Consider the following 15,608-nt stretch of genomic DNA (forward strand, 5'->3'; position numbering starts at 1 on the left):
GTTGACAGCCAAGCATTTGGAGTTTGTTCTTGGGAGCTTAAAATAGAAAAGGTACAAGATCTGAGGTGGGTGGGAAGAAATCACTTTGAAGGTTGGGAGACGTGAAGGTTGAAGAGATGGGCCGGTCTGAAGCTGGAGCACTGTCAATTAAAATGAGTGGGGGGGATCCCTGGGTGGCTCAGCGGTTTAGCGCCTGCCTTCGGCCCAGGGCGTGACTCTGGAGACCCGGGATGGAGTCCCACGTCGGGCTCCCTGCAAGGAGCCTGCTTCTCCCTCTGCCTGTGTCTCTGCCTCTCTGTGTCTGTGTCTCATGAATAAATAAATATTTAAAAAAAATAAAAAATAAAATGAGTGGGGTAGGGCAGCCCCGGTGGCCCAGCGGTTTAGCGCCGCCTTCAGCCCGGAGCGCGATCCTGGAGACCCGGGATCCAGTCCCACGTCGGGCTCCCTGCGTGGAGCCTGCTTGTGTCTCTGCCTCTCTGTCTCTCTCTGTGCCTCTCATGAATACATAAAACAAAATCTTAAACACACACACACACACACACACACACACAAACGAGTGGGGTAAAGTTGTGAGAGGGGAAAAAAAAAAAAAGGAAGAATGCAATACAATTGACAACATCCCCCTAAGGCAGGTGTTTCCCGGTTCTACTGGGGAGTAAATGGGTTCCGCGAGGCTCGGTGACTGGACCAAACTCGCACAGCACAGCACGTTGGTGGTGCAGCCTGGCTGTCGGTCTTCCCTTTGCAGCGCCGCAGGACCCGGCACAGGATGAGGACCCGACCCGGGCAGGTGGCAGCGGGAAACCGCCTTTTCGGTTCAGCAATGGCGGGAAAGCCTGGCGGACGGCGGCTGTGAGGGGGGCGGGTGGCCGCCGAGGGTCCCGCGGGGCAGAGCCGTGGGAGGAGGAATCTGGGCCTCGGCGGCCGCCGTAGCAGCGCCGCCGGAATCCCCATGGCAACGGCCTGAAGCAGCGGGAGCTCCTGGGCGGTGCGGCCGCCGCGGCCCATTGGACGAGCGCGGCGCGGAATCCGCGAACTGGCCGTGGCCGGGAGAGAGCAGGTGCTGGGGACGGGCCGCTGGAGGAAGCCGGGGTGCGGGGACAGCCAGGGGTGCGGCCAGGGTCAGCCTGGGGCCTGCGAGGGGGACGCCGCCCTGCATCCCCGGACCTCCCATCCCCACTGTCCCGACCAGGAACCAGCGTTCGGCCTCAGTTTCTCCAAACGGGAAATGGGGGGGGGGGGGGAGGAGAGTGGACACCCCAGTTCACCCCTCTCAGCCTCTGAGACCCAGGACTTTCTCTCCTCTGCAGCTCCTGGACTGACTGGCCCTGTCCTGACCCATGGACGTGAGTTCTAGGCCCCTTTCCAGGAGCGGCCCTCTTAGGGCCTTAGATTCGCCCTGTCTTGAGCCCGAACCGGAGGGGGGGCTGGTTACCCAACCTAGACCCTTCCAGCGCAGGACCAGAGCTGTGAGAGCACCAGGCATAGACATCACACGGAGAGCACATTCCCACTCTTCCAGGGGAGATGAGAAGCTTGCCAAGTCATCAAGGAGAAGAGGCATCCCAGGCTGAGGGAACAGAGAGGGTGGGCTTTGGAGGAGCTGCTAGGACTTTAATATGGCTGGAGTATAGAGGAGGAGGGGGGAGAGGTAGGCAGAGCTAGATTGGGGCTTTGTCACCGAGATAAGAAGTTTGGACTGAGTCAGTGGGAGCCATCGATGGATTGTAAGAAAGGGCAGGATACACAGCACAGCTAGTATGGAAAGGGGCAAAATTGCAGGTTGGAAGATATCTAGGGGCCAGTAATGTGGCCTGAGGGATGGCAACGTGGTGCAGAGGAATCAGAGATGATAGATATGTATGGAGAAGCATTCTGAGCGGAAGATCAACAAGTCTTGGAAAGTTCTCCAATGACCAACAGGTACTGATGGTCCTGAAATGGGGATGACAGGGAAAAGTCACATTTGGGGAATAGGATAGTGTAATCCTAATGACTCTCTACCCCCCATTTGGTGGCTGCTCCTCCCCTCTCATCTCAGACACCTCTGCTGTCCCCCCTTGGTATTTCTGTGTTCCTGGACCCGTGGCCCCTCCCACCTCCTTGTCACCCCTTCCTCCTGTGCTTGTCCAGGCCTCCTCTAGCCCGTGGAATCCAACCCCGGCTTCCGTCAGCAGTCCTTCCTTGCTGCTCCCCATCCCTGCCATCGTGTTCATCGCTGTGGGCATCTATTTGTTGCTGCTCGGCGTAGTGCTGCTGATTAGGCACTGCCTGCTGGTGAGGGGCCTGGTGGAGGCCGAAGGGTGGGCTCTGGGGAAGAGGAACCGGTCAGTCAGTGCCCTCATCTGCAGGTCCTTACCCTGAGGCTCCTCTGCCATTTGTCCCTGCATCTCTCCCTTTCGAGGTCCCTCCTTTCCCCCCTCACCCTGGCTCAGATCCCACGCCTTTTCTTCTCCTAGGCCCAGGGCTGCTGCACAGACTGCAGCTCCCCCTGCAGGAAGCAAGGCGCCTCCAGGCCCCAGGACTGTTGCTGGACCTGTGCAGAAGCCTGCGATTTCCCTCTGCCTAGCCCAGCCCACTGCCTGGATGCCTGCTGCCCCCAGCCCACCGAAGCTGTGAGTTCTCCTCCCAGCCCTGACCCCCTGAACCCTGACCTGGACACTCTCCGCACATTCTTTTGTTGGTGGTGTTCAACAACACTGATTGCTGAGCACCTACTCTGGGCTGGGCCCAGTTCCAGAGGACTGGGTTGGTTGGAGACAGCCAAAGACAGCATAAACTTGGAGAGAAGAAAACAGGGTGGCAGCTGGGACGGGTGTGTAACATGGAGGGCATACAATGGCTTCTGAAAATGGTGGTTAAAAGAGAAAACAACCCTGCACAGAGCTCCTTCTGTTCACTGAGTGAGTACTACACCCCAGATCCTGTGCCGCTTTATCGTCATTATCATTTACTCAACAACCCTGAGAGCTGGGTATTTTTAAAAACATATATATGTATATATGTTTTTAAAAAGCAAACTATATATATACATACACATATGTATATGTGTGTGTGTGTATATATATATATATATATATATATATATATACACATATAGTTTTGAGTATGAAAAGCATTTGTTAAGTGTGCATGTAGAAATACACAGAAGGGGATCCCTGGGTGGCTCAGCGGTTTAGCACCTGCCTTTGGCCCAGGGCGTGATCCTGGAGTCCTCGGGATCGAGTCCCACGTCAGGCTCCCTGCATAGAGCCTGCTTCTCCCTCCCCCTGTGTCTCTGCCCCCTCCCCTGTCTATCATAAATAAATCTTAAAAAAAAATGAAAAGAAACAGAAAGTGCCAGTCACCGTATAAAGCAGTCATGTAATCAAGGCTGCCGCATTTTGTATGTGTCCCCGGTATACTAACATAGAGTACTATCACTGCTGTGTTATATACCATTGTTTGGCAATGATGGGGTCATACCATGAATACTGTTTCATCACTTCTGCTACTTGTCCTCTTTGACTTGACATCACACCTTGACCACCTCTCCATGCCTATGTATGTAGATAGGTAAGTATTTTTATCCTCCTTTTTCAGGGGGAGGAGTTGGCTGAGGGAGCTTCAGTCACTTCTGCAATGTTACATAGTAGAGTCTTGCACAGCAAATTGCTCCATTGTGTGTCGAAACAGATTCCTCAGGGAGAAGCCTGGCTCCCAGAGGACAGGCCATTTTTGCTTTTGTGGGTTTAAAGATGTTAAATGTAATTGACCACCTTCCTATTTTGGGCTCCAAGCTAGACAGCAAAGTTCTTGCCCTTGAATTTGTGACCTTCCCCAGGAAGAAAAAGGGAGGTAAAAGATGAAGCAATTTCATAATTTAGATTGACTGTAGCTGGTCAAATTCCCAGGAGATGTTGTGAGTTTTGAAGTAAATTATGGGGCAAGGGGCTCTCCTCTTACAAAAAAAAAAAAAACAGTTTCTGGTTTCCTAGGGGTAGCTGGGGAAGGGATCCCAAGCCTGAGGCTAAGGGGGCAAAGGGGAAAACGAAGATGGCCCTGGGTCCTAAACACTGCCTGTTTTATAGGAAATGCTCAGTTACAAAGTGATTTCTGGCCCCTATTGGGGGTGTGCTGCCCCTTCTGTTGGTCAGGGCCTCCCCTTGGTCAGGGTGAGGATGGAGTGAGGTGCAGGGAGTTCCAGCCCTGGAGACCTCAGAGCCTGATCTACCTGGCCTCTGCCAGAGCCAGGAAGGAAGGATTCTAGAATGGCACAGGGCAAGGCAGAGTCATTCTGTCCTTGAGCTGCCTTTGCATAAAGTACTGTAAAGTGTCTGTTCTTCAGTTTCCTTATAGTAACAGTAACAACCAAACAACCACAATTATGACAAAGCTCTTGCCTACTTTACAGCTGTGAGAAACGGGCTTCAAATCCAGAGGCTGGAGTGTCTTACCTGAGGCTCAGGCTGGGACTCAAACCCAGGTTTCTCTTCCCCTCTGGGGGAGACACCTGCTGCTTTGCCTTTTTCACCAAGCATGTGGCAAGGATCTCATTCACTTGTTCACACATTTCTTCACCTACCAAAGATCTGTGGAGTCACAGTTGAGGCACTGTGCTAGGCCCTAGGGGCTCTGCGAAATAAGGTGGACACAGTCCCAACCCACATGGGGCTTCTACTGTGCAGCGAAGGAAGAGAGGAGGAAATAGGCAGTTAGGCTAGAGCATGAGAAATGTAATGATACATAGTATGATGGTTGGTTCTCAGCCATGTGCATGATCAGAGGCACAGATGAGACAGATGCAAAGCCCAGCATCCACTCCCCACACCCCAGTAGGTGTGGGATGGGATTGGAGTCTATGAATTTTTAACAAGTTCTTGTGTGATTCTGTTGCACGCCAGGGTTAAGAACTACTGTTGGTTGGAGGTGGCAGCCGGGTCAGGGGGCAGGGAGCACAGAGAGCTGTGGCAAGAATCACTGCCTTTTCTTGAGTGTTCACTGTGTCCTAGACATTGTGCTGGGTTCCTTTCCCTGATTCCCCACTGTGAGCCTCTGATGCTGGCATTCTGTTTCAGAGCTGACCAAATAGGCTCAAAATGTGAGTTAGCAAACCTGGGCCTGAGCCTGATTCAAATCTGGGCCTGAGCTCTGACCACCAGAGATGGCCAGCCATCACAAAATCACAGTGAAAGGAATCAAAGCAGAACCTGCAGAGCCTAGAGAGACACAAGGGTTAAGAGGCTTGTGGCATTCTTGTTTATGTACTGAAGTAGCAGATTCCTTCTAGAAGCCACATGGCTGCTTGTGAGAGTCGAGACATCCATTAGACAGTTATTAATGACTAGTGGACAGAGTCCAGAAATGCTTTTAATACTCTCTCCTTTGAGGTGAAGGCGGCAGAGCCTCTTTCAGCCACCAGTGCTGTGCACAGAATGACCGTGTGGTCCTCCAAAAACCCCCAGAGCCCACTTCATCCCAAACTGGGACTCCTCAGGGACCCCCCCAAACCACCCCTTCATTAGATGCAAGAAAACCACTTCACTCTCCCTTCCACCATGGCTTCTAGCCTCCTCCTTGAGACACAGTTCTGCTGGCAGCAGCCAGCCCAGTTCAGACCCCGGTCCCTGCAGCCAGCAGATCCCTTCCCCTCACTGGAGCCCCTAGTGATATCTGATCTTACCAGTCATCTGACACTGCACCCCCAAACCTCAGCTGTTTCAAAGGTCATTCCCCTATTCCTGGCTTGGCCTGGCATCTGATTGAACTGTGCAACTGTGACTGTCACTAGCTCTGCCGCAGGCCTCAAGGAGCCAACCGCCTGTCACATCCTGGGTGTGGCCCACTTCGGCCACTTGGCCTGACTCCAGTCCATGCGTGAAGCAGTCACAGATCACCCCAGTCACCAGGCAGGAGAGGAGTAGGCTGAAATAGACCAGTTCTCCCTTCTTGTCACTAAGGACATGCTGTCCTATTCCCCAAGAGACAAACTCTTCTGTTTCCCCTGGGAGCTGAGAAGTCCTCTTCTTTCTTCTTTGCCCAAAGAGGGGGAAATGATTTTCATTCATCCACTCGTTCAACATTCATTTCTATCTCGCATACCTGTTGAGCACAAGTCCCCATGCTAGCTCATTGGTGACATGAGATGAACTGTCCCTGTCTCCACAGACCCAGAAAGAAGCTGATATTTCTGGCCTTAGGAGGCAGTGGGGTCGAGGAGGAGCTCCCTCTCTGAGCCTCCATTTCCTCTTTTGTAAAGAGGCCCCCTGCACAAGATTCTAATAAATAGAAGAGAGGTGACTCTTTAAAACATTTTTTCAGGGATCCCTGGGTGGCTTGGTGGTTTAGTGCCTGCCTTTGGCCCAGGGCGTGGTCCTGGAGTCCTGGGATCGAATCCCACATCAGGGTTCCTGCATGGAGCCTGCTTCTCCCTCTACCTCTCTCTCTCTCATGAATAAATAAAATCTTAAAAAAATTTTTTTTAAATCTGCAAATTACCATTTTCTTTTTAAAAAAGATTTTATTTGGGATCCCTGGGTGGCGCAGCGATTTGGCGCCTGCCTTTGGCCCAGGGCGCGATCCTGGAGACCCGGAATCGAATCCCATGTCGGGCTCCCGGTGCATGGAGCCTGCTTCTCCCTCTGCCTGTGTCTCTGCCTCTCTCTCTCTCTCTCTGTGTGTGACTATCATAAATAAATAAAATAAATAAATAAAATAAAAAGATTTTATTTATTTATTCATGAGAGACACAGAGAGGCAGAGACATAGGCAGAGGGAGAAGCAGGGAGCCTGATGTGGGATTCGATCCCAGGACCCCAGGATTGTGACCTGAGCCGAAGGCAGACACTCAACCACTAAGCCACCCAGGTGCACCTGCAAATTACCATTTTCAAACACAATTGAGATTTTTCAGAATCATTCATGAATACAGGGCATGCCTTGCAAGGAGTAGGTACTCAGAAATGATGGAGATCCTGCAGTTGAGTCTTAGGCCAAGGAAGAAAGCCACAGAACCAGGTTCTTTTCATCATGGATGGAAAATGTGTGTGCACTCCCCCTTGTCTCCTGACTTGGAACTGAATGGGGCCACAAGGATATAGTAGAATCATCTTTGAACTGAACATTGGGACCTAATGGAACAGGGCTACTTGATCTTTTAGTCCCCTTGCCTATAAAATGGGAAGGGAGGGCAGCCCTGGTGGTGCAGCGGTTTAGCGCCACCTGCAGCCGGGGGTGTGATCCTGGAGACCCAGGATCGAGTCCCACATCGGGCTTCCTGCATGGAGCCTGCTTCTCCCTCTGCCTGTGTCTCTGCTTCTCTCTTCTCTCTCTCTGAACGAATAAAGAAATAAAAAATAAATAAATAAATAAAATAAAATGGGAAAGGAAGAACCCCTTGGATAATTTCTTCCAGCTCCTGCACTCAGCTGTTTGGAACACTGCTTCCTTGCTGAGTTCTCAACAGCACAGGGAATTGATTTGTTCCCAGGACTGGTAGATGGTACCCTTTGTTCCACTGGGCAAATGGGGCTTTCCAGGCCTCTCTGTTGCCTTCTCCCTTGAGAGGGAAACAGCTTCGGGGACTAGGACTCTGGCCCACCTCCTTCACCCCCTTCTCCTTTCCCTCAGGGCTGGGGCCCTCGCTGCCCTCGCTGCTGCCCACTCTGTGACTGTGCTTGTGCGTGCCAACTTCCTGACTGCCAGAGCCTCAACTGTCTCTGCTTCGAGATCAAGCTCCGATGAAGATCCAGACTTCTTGCCCCTTGGAGAGTGGCCAGCCCCCGGGGCCACCAAGCCCCCATCCCTGATGAGCCTCCAGGCACTTTTCTCCAGGCCACTGGAACCACAGATGGCCTGCTCAGCTCCTCCCCCTGGGAACCAGCAGTGGAGAGCCTGGCTCCCTGCAGAGCAGGACTCAGGGAGCCCTTGGCCAGTTGGACCGAAGCCCCTTTGGAGGGCCAGGAGAGAGAGGGGCTAGTGCTCTGACACGAGCCTCTGCCTGCCTCTCCCCTCCCCACATAAACTATTATAATTGAACATGAGGGTGGGAGACACTGCTCACCACTGACCACCTTATGGGACAAACTTCAGCCCTGAGTTTCAGGATATAGGGTACCCCAGCCACACCTTATCCATGGACTCTTGGTTGTTTTGAGGTGAGTGTAGCATCTGTATCTGCTCTCCCACCAAAAGAATGGTCTCTCCAGAATCACAGGGCCTAGAGGGGAGGGAGGTCTGAGAAGACAGGGAGGCCCACAGATCTGAATCTCCTTTCCTCTTCTTCCCTCCCCACAGATCCCTGTGCAAAGATTGATTTCTTTTGCCAACTTCTGAGGGCTGGATTTCCAAGGAAATTCTTCTGAAGTACGGTGAGTGGACAGGGCTCCCCATGCCCCCCAAGTAGGGCAGGCCCACGGTTTTCTCCCCCTTCCCTCACTTTAGGCCCCATGCTGGCATGAATGTCAGGGGCTTCAGGTTTCCCTAAATATAGGTCCCTGCCAGGGGATCCGTGGCAAGGAAAGGGCAGGGGTCACCGGAGGAGGTTGGGGACATTGGCTGGGGGGAGGGCAGGAGCTGCCTTATAACCCAGCCCGGGAGCAGCCTGGCTCACTCGCTGCTGACCAGGCTCTGCCCTCTCCTTCAGCCTCCTCGCAGGTGGGCGCCAGCGGGACGCAGCAGGGGTGGGGTGGGGTGGGGCCTAAGGGGCCCAGAGTAGGAGGGAGGCCTGGCCCCTCGGACGAGGGGCTCGCGGTGTTGCTGGGGCTGACCCCTAGGGGCAGATTGGATTCAGAGGGGGAAGCCAGGTCCCAGGGAGACGTTTCCGCGAGGACTCTGGCGCCGCACTCCCAGACTCGCCGGGGCGAGCGGGCGCCGCTGCAGGCCGGTCCGCGCTGGCCCCGGGCGGAGAGCGCGTGCGCAGCGGTGCGGGGCCGGCCCCGGGGCCCCGAGCCCGACGGGCGCGGCTGCGGCGCCCACACCCGCGCGGGCCGGCTGCCCGGAACCGCTGCCGCCCGGCCTCCGCCCTCCGCCCTCCGGCCTCCGCCCGCCCCGCCGCCCTCTCGCGCTCCTCCCCGTGCGGCCGCTCTTCCGCCTGGACTGGTGACCCCGGGAGGGCGGCCCCACGCCCCGGAGCCCCTGAACCGGCTAGCGGAGCCCGCGGGCGAGGTCGGCCGACGCCCGGCCTCCGGGTTCTGCCCCAGCGGGTCACTCGCGGGCGTCCCGCGGGCCGGAAGCCGGGCTGCCCCGGGCCGCGCCGGGCGGGGGAGGCTCTCGCACCCGCTTTCCCCCTCCCCACCTCCTCCGGTGCCCCAAATGGGCTGAGTCACGGCGCCCCAGAACGTGCCAACTGGGGGGGGGGAGGGAGAGGGAGGGGAGGGCCCCGGCGACCCGCAGGATGTGGCCCGAGTCACGTCTTAGGGGGCCGGGGGAGGGATCGTGTTCTCGCCGCGCTGTCCCCGCCCAAGCGCCGCCTCCGGGCTTCGCCGTTCGGGGGCGGCCTCTGCACTGTTCCTCGCCTGCAATTGGACGCCAGGGCGCCTCCGGCCCCCTTCAAGGGAAAAAACCCGGCGGAGGCTGGCGCGGCGCCTTTATAAGGCCCGGCGCCGCCTCCCTCCTCCCCGCCCCCTGCGCCGCCCCCTCGGAGCTGAATAGGCTGCGTTCCTCCTGGAACGCGCCGCAGAACCGGGGTCCTGGTGACGACGGCCGCGTTCGCTCCCTCAGCCCGCTCGCCCGCCCGCCGCCCTCCACCGCCGCGCCCCGCAAGCCCGCCCCCTCCCGTGCCAGGTGAGCGCCCCTTGCCACGTGCGAAGGTCAGGGGCCATGGAGAAGGATCCTGGGGGACCGTCGGGGAGGGCAATCGGAAGCCCTCCCCGCCCCCACCCCCCATTCCCAGCATCTCCCACGCCCCACCACCACCCACATGCTCCAGTCCCGGCTCCGCAACCCTCTCCGGCTTGGGTTCCCCGGGTTTGCGGCGCAGTGCCGCGGCTCCGCGCGCTGAGTCATGGCGGGGGAGGAAGCAGGACGAGATGAAGGGCCATTCTTCCTCTCCTCTTCTTGCTGAGACCCCAGGTGCAAAGCGTTATGACCCCTTTGCCTCTGCGGGGATCCTAAGAGGCCGCGAGGGGTGGGGGCCAGTTCTTATAGTGCTTTAGGGTTTCCGAAAGCGTGGTTGGTCTCTGCCCTGGGAGGTGGGCGACCCCGGCGAGGAGGGGGAAACCCCTAGGAGGCGCCTGATGACCCGTTAACACTTTCCGTGTCTTTCCTTATCGGGTGACCTTGATTGGGAGCCTGGAGCAGCTGCAGCCGTGCGAAAAGACGAGAGCATTTTCAGGGGAAGGGGTGGGGCTCTTGCCTCTCTACAATTCTCTTAACCCTGTATGAGCAGTGAGATCGGCAAACCTTACCCCTTTCCGCCACCTCCGGCTGGGCTTCCTCTGCTTACCTTTCCTGGGCTTCTGATTACATTTCTGCCCCTTTTTCTAACACCCTTTTCCTAACACCCTCCCTCAAACCTGGGGGGAGAAACTTGACCTTGGGATGTCCTTGAGGCCTTCAAGCCTGGGCCAGCCCTGGGATCTTGGGTGGGTTGAAAGGCCCTGGTGGTCAGAAGATCTGGGTTCTAATCTCAGCTCTGGCCCTTCTGCTGTGGGACTCAAAGCACAGAACTTTCCCTCATTTCAGTCCTTGGGTTGGGCCCTCTGCCTGCCTACCACCTCTAAATTCTAAACTACTCTGGTTCAGTTCTGCTTCTAGGCAAGGTGACCCCATGGCAGAGCGCAAGCCAGAAGGGTCCATCTTCTACATGACCTGTCTGTCCATGGCTCTGGCCTATTGCGTTTCCCCAGATGACAGTACGCTACCCCACCCTCAGCTGGGAAACACCCAGCAACAAACAGAGTTAGGAAAGGTACAGGAGGCAGGCCTAGTATAAGGAAGTTGGGAGTAGGGGAGGGCTGGGGACAGAATGTGCCCCAAGACATACCAGTATGGAGCAGGGGAGGTAAGGAACCTTTGTCCGGACCACCAGGCAAGGGGCCCTGCTTGTTGGGAGACCATGGTGAGACCCAGCTAACCAGTTCTCCCCCTTTCTGTATCCTTTGCGTAGGAACTGACCGGCAACATGCCCTACCAATACCCAGCGCTGACCCCGGAGCAGAAGAAGGAGCTTTCTGACATCGCTCACCGCATTGTGGCTCCGGGCAAGGGCATCCTGGCTGCAGATGAGTCCACTGGTATGGGCAGGACACAGTAGGAGGAGGCGCTAGGGTTGAGGGTGATGGGCTGATCCCATTATTTCTGTATGATTCCCCCTTCCAGGGAGCATCGCCAAGCGGCTGCAGTCCATTGGCACTGAGAACACGGAGGAGAACCGGCGCTTCTACCGCCAGCTGTTGCTGACCGCCGACGACCGTGTAAACCCCTGCATTGGGGGTGTCATCCTATTCCACGAGACACTGTACCAGAAGACCGACGATGGGCGTCCTTTCCCCCAAGTTATCAAATCCAAGGGTGGTGTTGTAGGCATCAAGGTGAGGAGCCTGGGTCTCAGGATGTGAGATTTGAGATGAGTCTTGGAGAGAAAAGGCCAGAGTAGTAGGCTGGGGGATTGGGGTGGGAGCCTGGAGACTTGGGGATGGAGTCTGTCCCAGATCACCTCCAAAGCATATGCAAGAAAAGCTAGAAACTTCTGGAACCTGCTTGGCCTTTTTTTTTTTTTTTTTTTTAACATTTTATTTTTAAGTCCTCTCCACAGCCAGTGTGGGGTTCAAACTCACAACTGTGAGATCAAGAGACACACACCACCGACTGAGCCAGCCAGGTGCCCCTGCTTGGAATTTTTAATCCTTGTAATTCTCAGAGCACGGTATTCCCTTCATTGTACAGACAAAAAATCAGAAGCTCAGGGTAGTTGGAAGTGTTTGGCTCACCGAGTTAGTGGTAGGAGCCCCGGCTCTTGTTCAGTCACATCCCCGTGTATTTTTCTCCTAGGATCAGGTTGTGTAACTAAGTGAAAACATTCGCGGGATGCCTGGGTGGCTCAGCGATTGAGTGCCTGCCTTCAGCCCAGGGCGTGATCCCGGAGTCCTGGGATCCAGTCCCACATCACGCTCCCTGCATGGAGCCTGCTTCTCCCTCTGCCTGTGCCTCTGCCTCTTTCTTTCTGTGTGCCTCTCATGAATAAATAAATAAAAATTTTAAAATTAAAAAAAAAATATTTGCAAACCATGAGATACTGCTTGAGAGGTTAAGGAAAGTCGAGGGCAGAGTAGAGTATTAGAGGCCACTTACCCTGTCTTACGTTGTTGCAACCCCCCCCACAGGTGGACAAAGGTGTGGTACCCCTGGCAGGAACAAATGGCGAGACTACCACTCAAGGTGAGAACTGTTCTCCTTGCTCTCCAGACCAACCCCTTCCACGCTGCTATCCCTCTGGTGAGTGCACCTCTTCTGCCATGCTCTGACTCCTCTCTTCCCCCTCCAGGGCTGGATGGGCTGTCTGAGCGCTGTGCCCAGTACAAGAAGGATGGGGCTGACTTTGCCAAGTGGCGCTGTGTGCTGAAAATTGGGGAACACACTCCCTCAGCCCTTGCGATCATGGAAAATGCCAACGTTCTGGCCCGTTATGCCAGCATCTGCCAGCAGGTGGGCCTGCAGGTCCCCCAACAGGCCACCTTCCACCTCATTTGTTTCTAGTGTCAGCTAGCCTGCCACCCATCTGTCAGTATACATACCACCCCCCTCCCTGAGGCAACTGTTCTGGATCCTCACCAAGCATCGGGCCTGGACCCGTGAAGGACCCTGGAGGGCTCTGTGAGCAGAGGGGCAGAATAGGGATTGTGTGGGTGGCTCAGAGGAGATGCCTGTAGGAGTACAGTCCACTGATGGCTGTGAAGCCGGAGTCTCTGTCATGGAGATCAGATCTTGGCTGATGGCTGTGGGGACCTAGAGGTTAGGAGGCCTCATGGCTACTCTGTCCCTCACCCCCACAGAATGGCATCGTGCCCATTGTGGAGCCTGAGATCCTCCCCGATGGGGACCATGACTTGAAGCGCTGTCAGTATGTAACTGAGAAGGTAAGTTGCCTGCCTGGCTGGGCAGTGTGGGGGCTAGGCAGCTGGGCCAACGCCTTTTGGGCTGACTCCTGCCCCCGCCCCCCAACTCCATCCCAATCCACTTTGACCCTGCTCTGCTCTAGGTGCTGGCTGCTGTCTACAAGGCTCTGAGTGACCACCACATCTACCTGGAAGGCACTTTGCTGAAGCCCAATATGGTAACCCCAGGCCATGCCTGCACCCATAAATATTCTCATGAGGAGATTGCCATGGCAACTGTCACAGCACTGCGCCGCACAGTACCCCCCGCTGTTACTGGTGAGACTCCACATCCTCATCTTGATCCCTGGAGGGTAGATGAACTGTAACCACAGCCCTTATGCTCATTTGGTCAGATTTCCAGGTCAGCTTCTAGAGGCTTCTGCTAATCCCCAGGTCTTTGATGATAACCACTTACCCTACTTTATTCTTTGTTCTACAGGGATCACCTTCCTATCAGGCGGCCAGAGTGAGGAGGAGGCATCCATCAACCTCAATGCCATCAACAAGTGCCCCCTGCTGAAGCCATGGGCCCTGACCTTCTCCTATGGCCGAGCCCTACAGGCTTCTGCCCTGAAGGCCTGGGGTGGAAAGAAGGAGAACCTGAAGGCTGCCCAGGAAGAGTATATCAAGCGAGCCCTGGTAAGGATGGGACCGGAAGTGGGCCGGGTGCCGGGGTGGATGGAATTCTGATGAGACCTCACTCTGGCTCCTCTCCCCTCTTAGGCCAACAGCCTCGCCTGTCAAGGAAAGTACACCCCAAGTGGTCAGGCCGGGGCTGCAGCCAGCGAGTCCCTCTTCATCTCTAACCACGCCTACTAAGCGGAGGTGTTCTAAGGCTGCCCCCTCAACACTCCAGCCCCCACCCTCTCCCACTCACTCTTGAAGAGAGGGCCTCACCTGGGGCTCCAGGCTGCTCTTTCCCATCACTTTGGCCTCCCATGTGACATTGGTGTGTGGTGTTGTCTGTATATGCTAACTCCGTTGCTCTTTCCAGCCCACTGCCAATAAACAACTATTTAAGGGGGAGTCTGCTGTCTGTGTCTGGTGTTCAGGTTAGGGGAGGGCCCAGGGAGGTGACAGAGCATAGAAGAGCCCTTGTTTTCTGTTTTTCCTTGCGAGGCAGGAAAAAATTGAACAGGTTGAGAGAGAACCTTCCTGTTTTATGCCGAGGGCTTCAAGAAGAGATCTTGTGACATTTTCTTCCAACCATCAAGGGCTTTGCCCCCTTCTACCAGCAGTACCCAATAAGGCTCATAGTTGGGGACTACATGTGTAACTGTTAGGCTCAGCCTCACTTTGATTTTTTTATTTTTAAAAGATTTTATTCGTCAGAGATCCACAGAGAGAGGCAGAGACAGGCAAAAGGAGAAGCAGGCTCCCTGCTGGGAGCCTGATGTAGGACTCGATCCCAGGACCCTGGGATCATGCCCTGAGCCAAAGGGAGATGCCCAACCACTGAGCCATCTAGGTGCTCCCACTCAGCCTCCCTTATAGACTGAGAATTCAGGTGTAGGAGGCCCCTGGCACAAAAAGTCACTGACAAAAGCTAACATTTCCCGAGTGCTATGAGCCAGATGACACAATCTATATGAGCATGTGCTATTCCCAACTCCTGCTTAAGTGCCATACTGCTTGAGATAGCACTTTCTGGATGAAGACAAGATTATTAATGCACATGTCCTTAATCTACATGGTTGAGCTGTCTGTTTTCCCGACTTAACAGGAGATGGGATTATAACTGGCTTCTTAATCTTCTTTGGGCTGGGGAACCCCTTGACGAACATGGAATCCCTTTTTAACAGCCACCTCAACAACAGAACTGTGGCCCTCAGGTTCCAGGTTAAGCACTAAGTCAATGCAGCAGCGATATTCCATGAAGCCAGAAGGAAGGCCTTGCTCTTACCCCTCTGCCATGCCCTGAGCCCTTACCCAGTCACCCAGGCTAGGGCAAAGTAGTAGCTGCATCAGAGCTTCTGAGCTGTTGAAGATCCTAGTCATAACCAGGGACCTCATGACTCCTGCCATTTCCTGAATTTTTGATAAGGGGCCCTTTCCTGCCTGAGCTTCCCTCCAGAAAAAAAAAAAATCTTGACTTGTCATCTCTGGGCCTACTGTATCCCTATAGTGCTGTGCAGGGCCTTCTAGGAGTTTAAGGACTTGGTCCTTTCCTCCAGTTCACATTTGCATCTGTTGACTACATACAGAACCAAACCTACTCTTAGTGTTTCTCTCAACTTTGGCCTTACTTCTGTGCCTAACCTCACTGTGAAATAAAGTCTGAAGTAAAGCAAGTAAAAATGGAAGGTCAACAGAAGATAGCAAAAAGGACGCTTCAAAAGGGAGCAGCCCGTGCAAAGGCCCATACAGGGCAAAGTACGCTTACAGACCATTTCCTCAAATGACAGTTTGAGGGTTTCGGAGCTTTTCTAGTAACAGTGAATTCCAGAACCGAGTCTAAGCAATAGGTGGATGAGAAACAAGAACTGATTTTTTTTTTTTTTTTTTTTTTAAAGAACTGATTCCGTACAA

At 54.7% G+C, this 15,608-nt stretch overlaps 2 protein-coding genes and 1 long non-coding RNA gene across 9 annotated transcripts; 2 read left to right on the forward strand and 1 right to left on the reverse strand.

Moving 5' to 3' along the window:
• The first annotated feature begins 902 nt into the window (after positions 1 to 902).
• Positions 903 to 8,350, forward strand: LOC112640053 (keratin-associated protein 10-10). Of its 4 annotated transcripts, none has more exons than XM_025415762.3 (4): positions 903 to 1,063; positions 1,314 to 1,349; positions 2,137 to 2,280; positions 2,463 to 2,882. In XM_025415762.3, the coding sequence occupies exons 2-4, from the start codon at positions 1,344 to 1,346 to the stop codon at positions 2,850 to 2,852; spliced, it is 540 nt and encodes a 179-aa protein (XP_025271547.1). In that variant the 5' UTR covers positions 903 to 1,063; positions 1,314 to 1,343; the 3' UTR covers positions 2,853 to 2,882. The 4 variants fall into 4 exon arrangements, with proteins under 4 accessions (XP_025271547.1, XP_025271545.1, XP_025271548.1 ...); XM_049110881.1 differs by lacking the exons at positions 903 to 1,063; positions 1,314 to 1,349 and adding exons at positions 7,612 to 8,138; positions 8,278 to 8,350 and having other exon boundaries at positions 1,953 to 2,280; positions 2,463 to 2,618; XM_025415760.3 differs by lacking the exons at positions 903 to 1,063; positions 1,314 to 1,349 and adding an exon at positions 1,788 to 1,926.
• LOC125755180 (uncharacterized) lies at positions 1,800 to 3,422 on the reverse strand. Its single transcript, XR_007411017.1, has 4 exons — positions 3,351 to 3,422; positions 2,658 to 2,782; positions 2,103 to 2,313; positions 1,800 to 1,938 (listed from the first exon to the last, which is right to left on the reverse strand). It is a non-coding gene; the product is annotated as an uncharacterized LOC125755180 (long non-coding RNA).
• A 130-nt stretch (positions 8,351 to 8,480) lies between the features above and the next one.
• On the forward strand, positions 8,481 to 14,105 carry ALDOA (aldolase, fructose-bisphosphate A). Of its 4 annotated transcripts, XM_049110877.1 has the most exons (10): positions 9,610 to 9,765; positions 10,726 to 10,891; positions 11,090 to 11,216; positions 11,302 to 11,513; positions 12,306 to 12,360; positions 12,467 to 12,627; positions 12,975 to 13,058; positions 13,181 to 13,355; positions 13,519 to 13,718; positions 13,803 to 14,105. In XM_049110877.1, exons 2-10 carry the CDS (start codon positions 10,751 to 10,753, stop codon positions 13,896 to 13,898), a joined length of 1,251 nt encoding a protein of 416 aa, XP_048966834.1. In that variant the 5' UTR covers positions 9,610 to 9,765; positions 10,726 to 10,750; the 3' UTR covers positions 13,899 to 14,105. The 4 variants fall into 4 exon arrangements, with proteins under 4 accessions (XP_025271537.1, XP_048966834.1, XP_025271538.1 ...); XM_025415752.3 differs by lacking the exons at positions 9,610 to 9,765; positions 10,726 to 10,891 and adding an exon at positions 8,481 to 8,637; XM_025415753.3 differs by lacking the exon at positions 10,726 to 10,891 and having other exon boundaries at positions 9,746 to 9,765.
• Positions 14,106 to 15,608: the final 1,503 nt, after the last annotated feature.

The sequence above is a fragment of the Canis lupus genome, chromosome 6 (genome assembly GCF_003254725.2).
Source record: "Canis lupus dingo isolate Sandy chromosome 6, ASM325472v2, whole genome shotgun sequence".
Taxonomy (NCBI): domain Eukaryota; kingdom Metazoa; phylum Chordata; class Mammalia; order Carnivora; family Canidae; genus Canis; species Canis lupus.

Bases quoted from the DNA above. Each gene is read 5' to 3' on its own strand.
- ALDOA (XM_049110877.1), top strand. From the start codon at position 10,751: ATGGCAGAGCGCAAGCCAGAAGGGTCCATCTTCTACATGACCTGTCTG. The intron at 13,356-13,518 runs GTGAGACTCCAC...TTTGTTCTACAG, and splicing joins AGTACCCCCCGCTGTTACTG to GGATCACCTTCCTATCAGGC. The intron at 13,719-13,802 runs GTAAGGATGGGA...CTCCCCTCTTAG, and splicing joins AGTATATCAAGCGAGCCCTG to GCCAACAGCCTCGCCTGTCA.
- LOC112640053 (XM_025415760.3), top strand. From the start codon at position 1,825: ATGGCAACGTGGTGCAGAGGAATCAGAGATGATAGATATGTATGGAGA. The intron at 1,927-2,136 runs GTACTGATGGTC...GTGCTTGTCCAG, and splicing joins AGTTCTCCAATGACCAACAG to GCCTCCTCTAGCCCGTGGAA. The intron at 2,281-2,462 runs GTGAGGGGCCTG...TTCTTCTCCTAG, and splicing joins TGATTAGGCACTGCCTGCTG to GCCCAGGGCTGCTGCACAGA.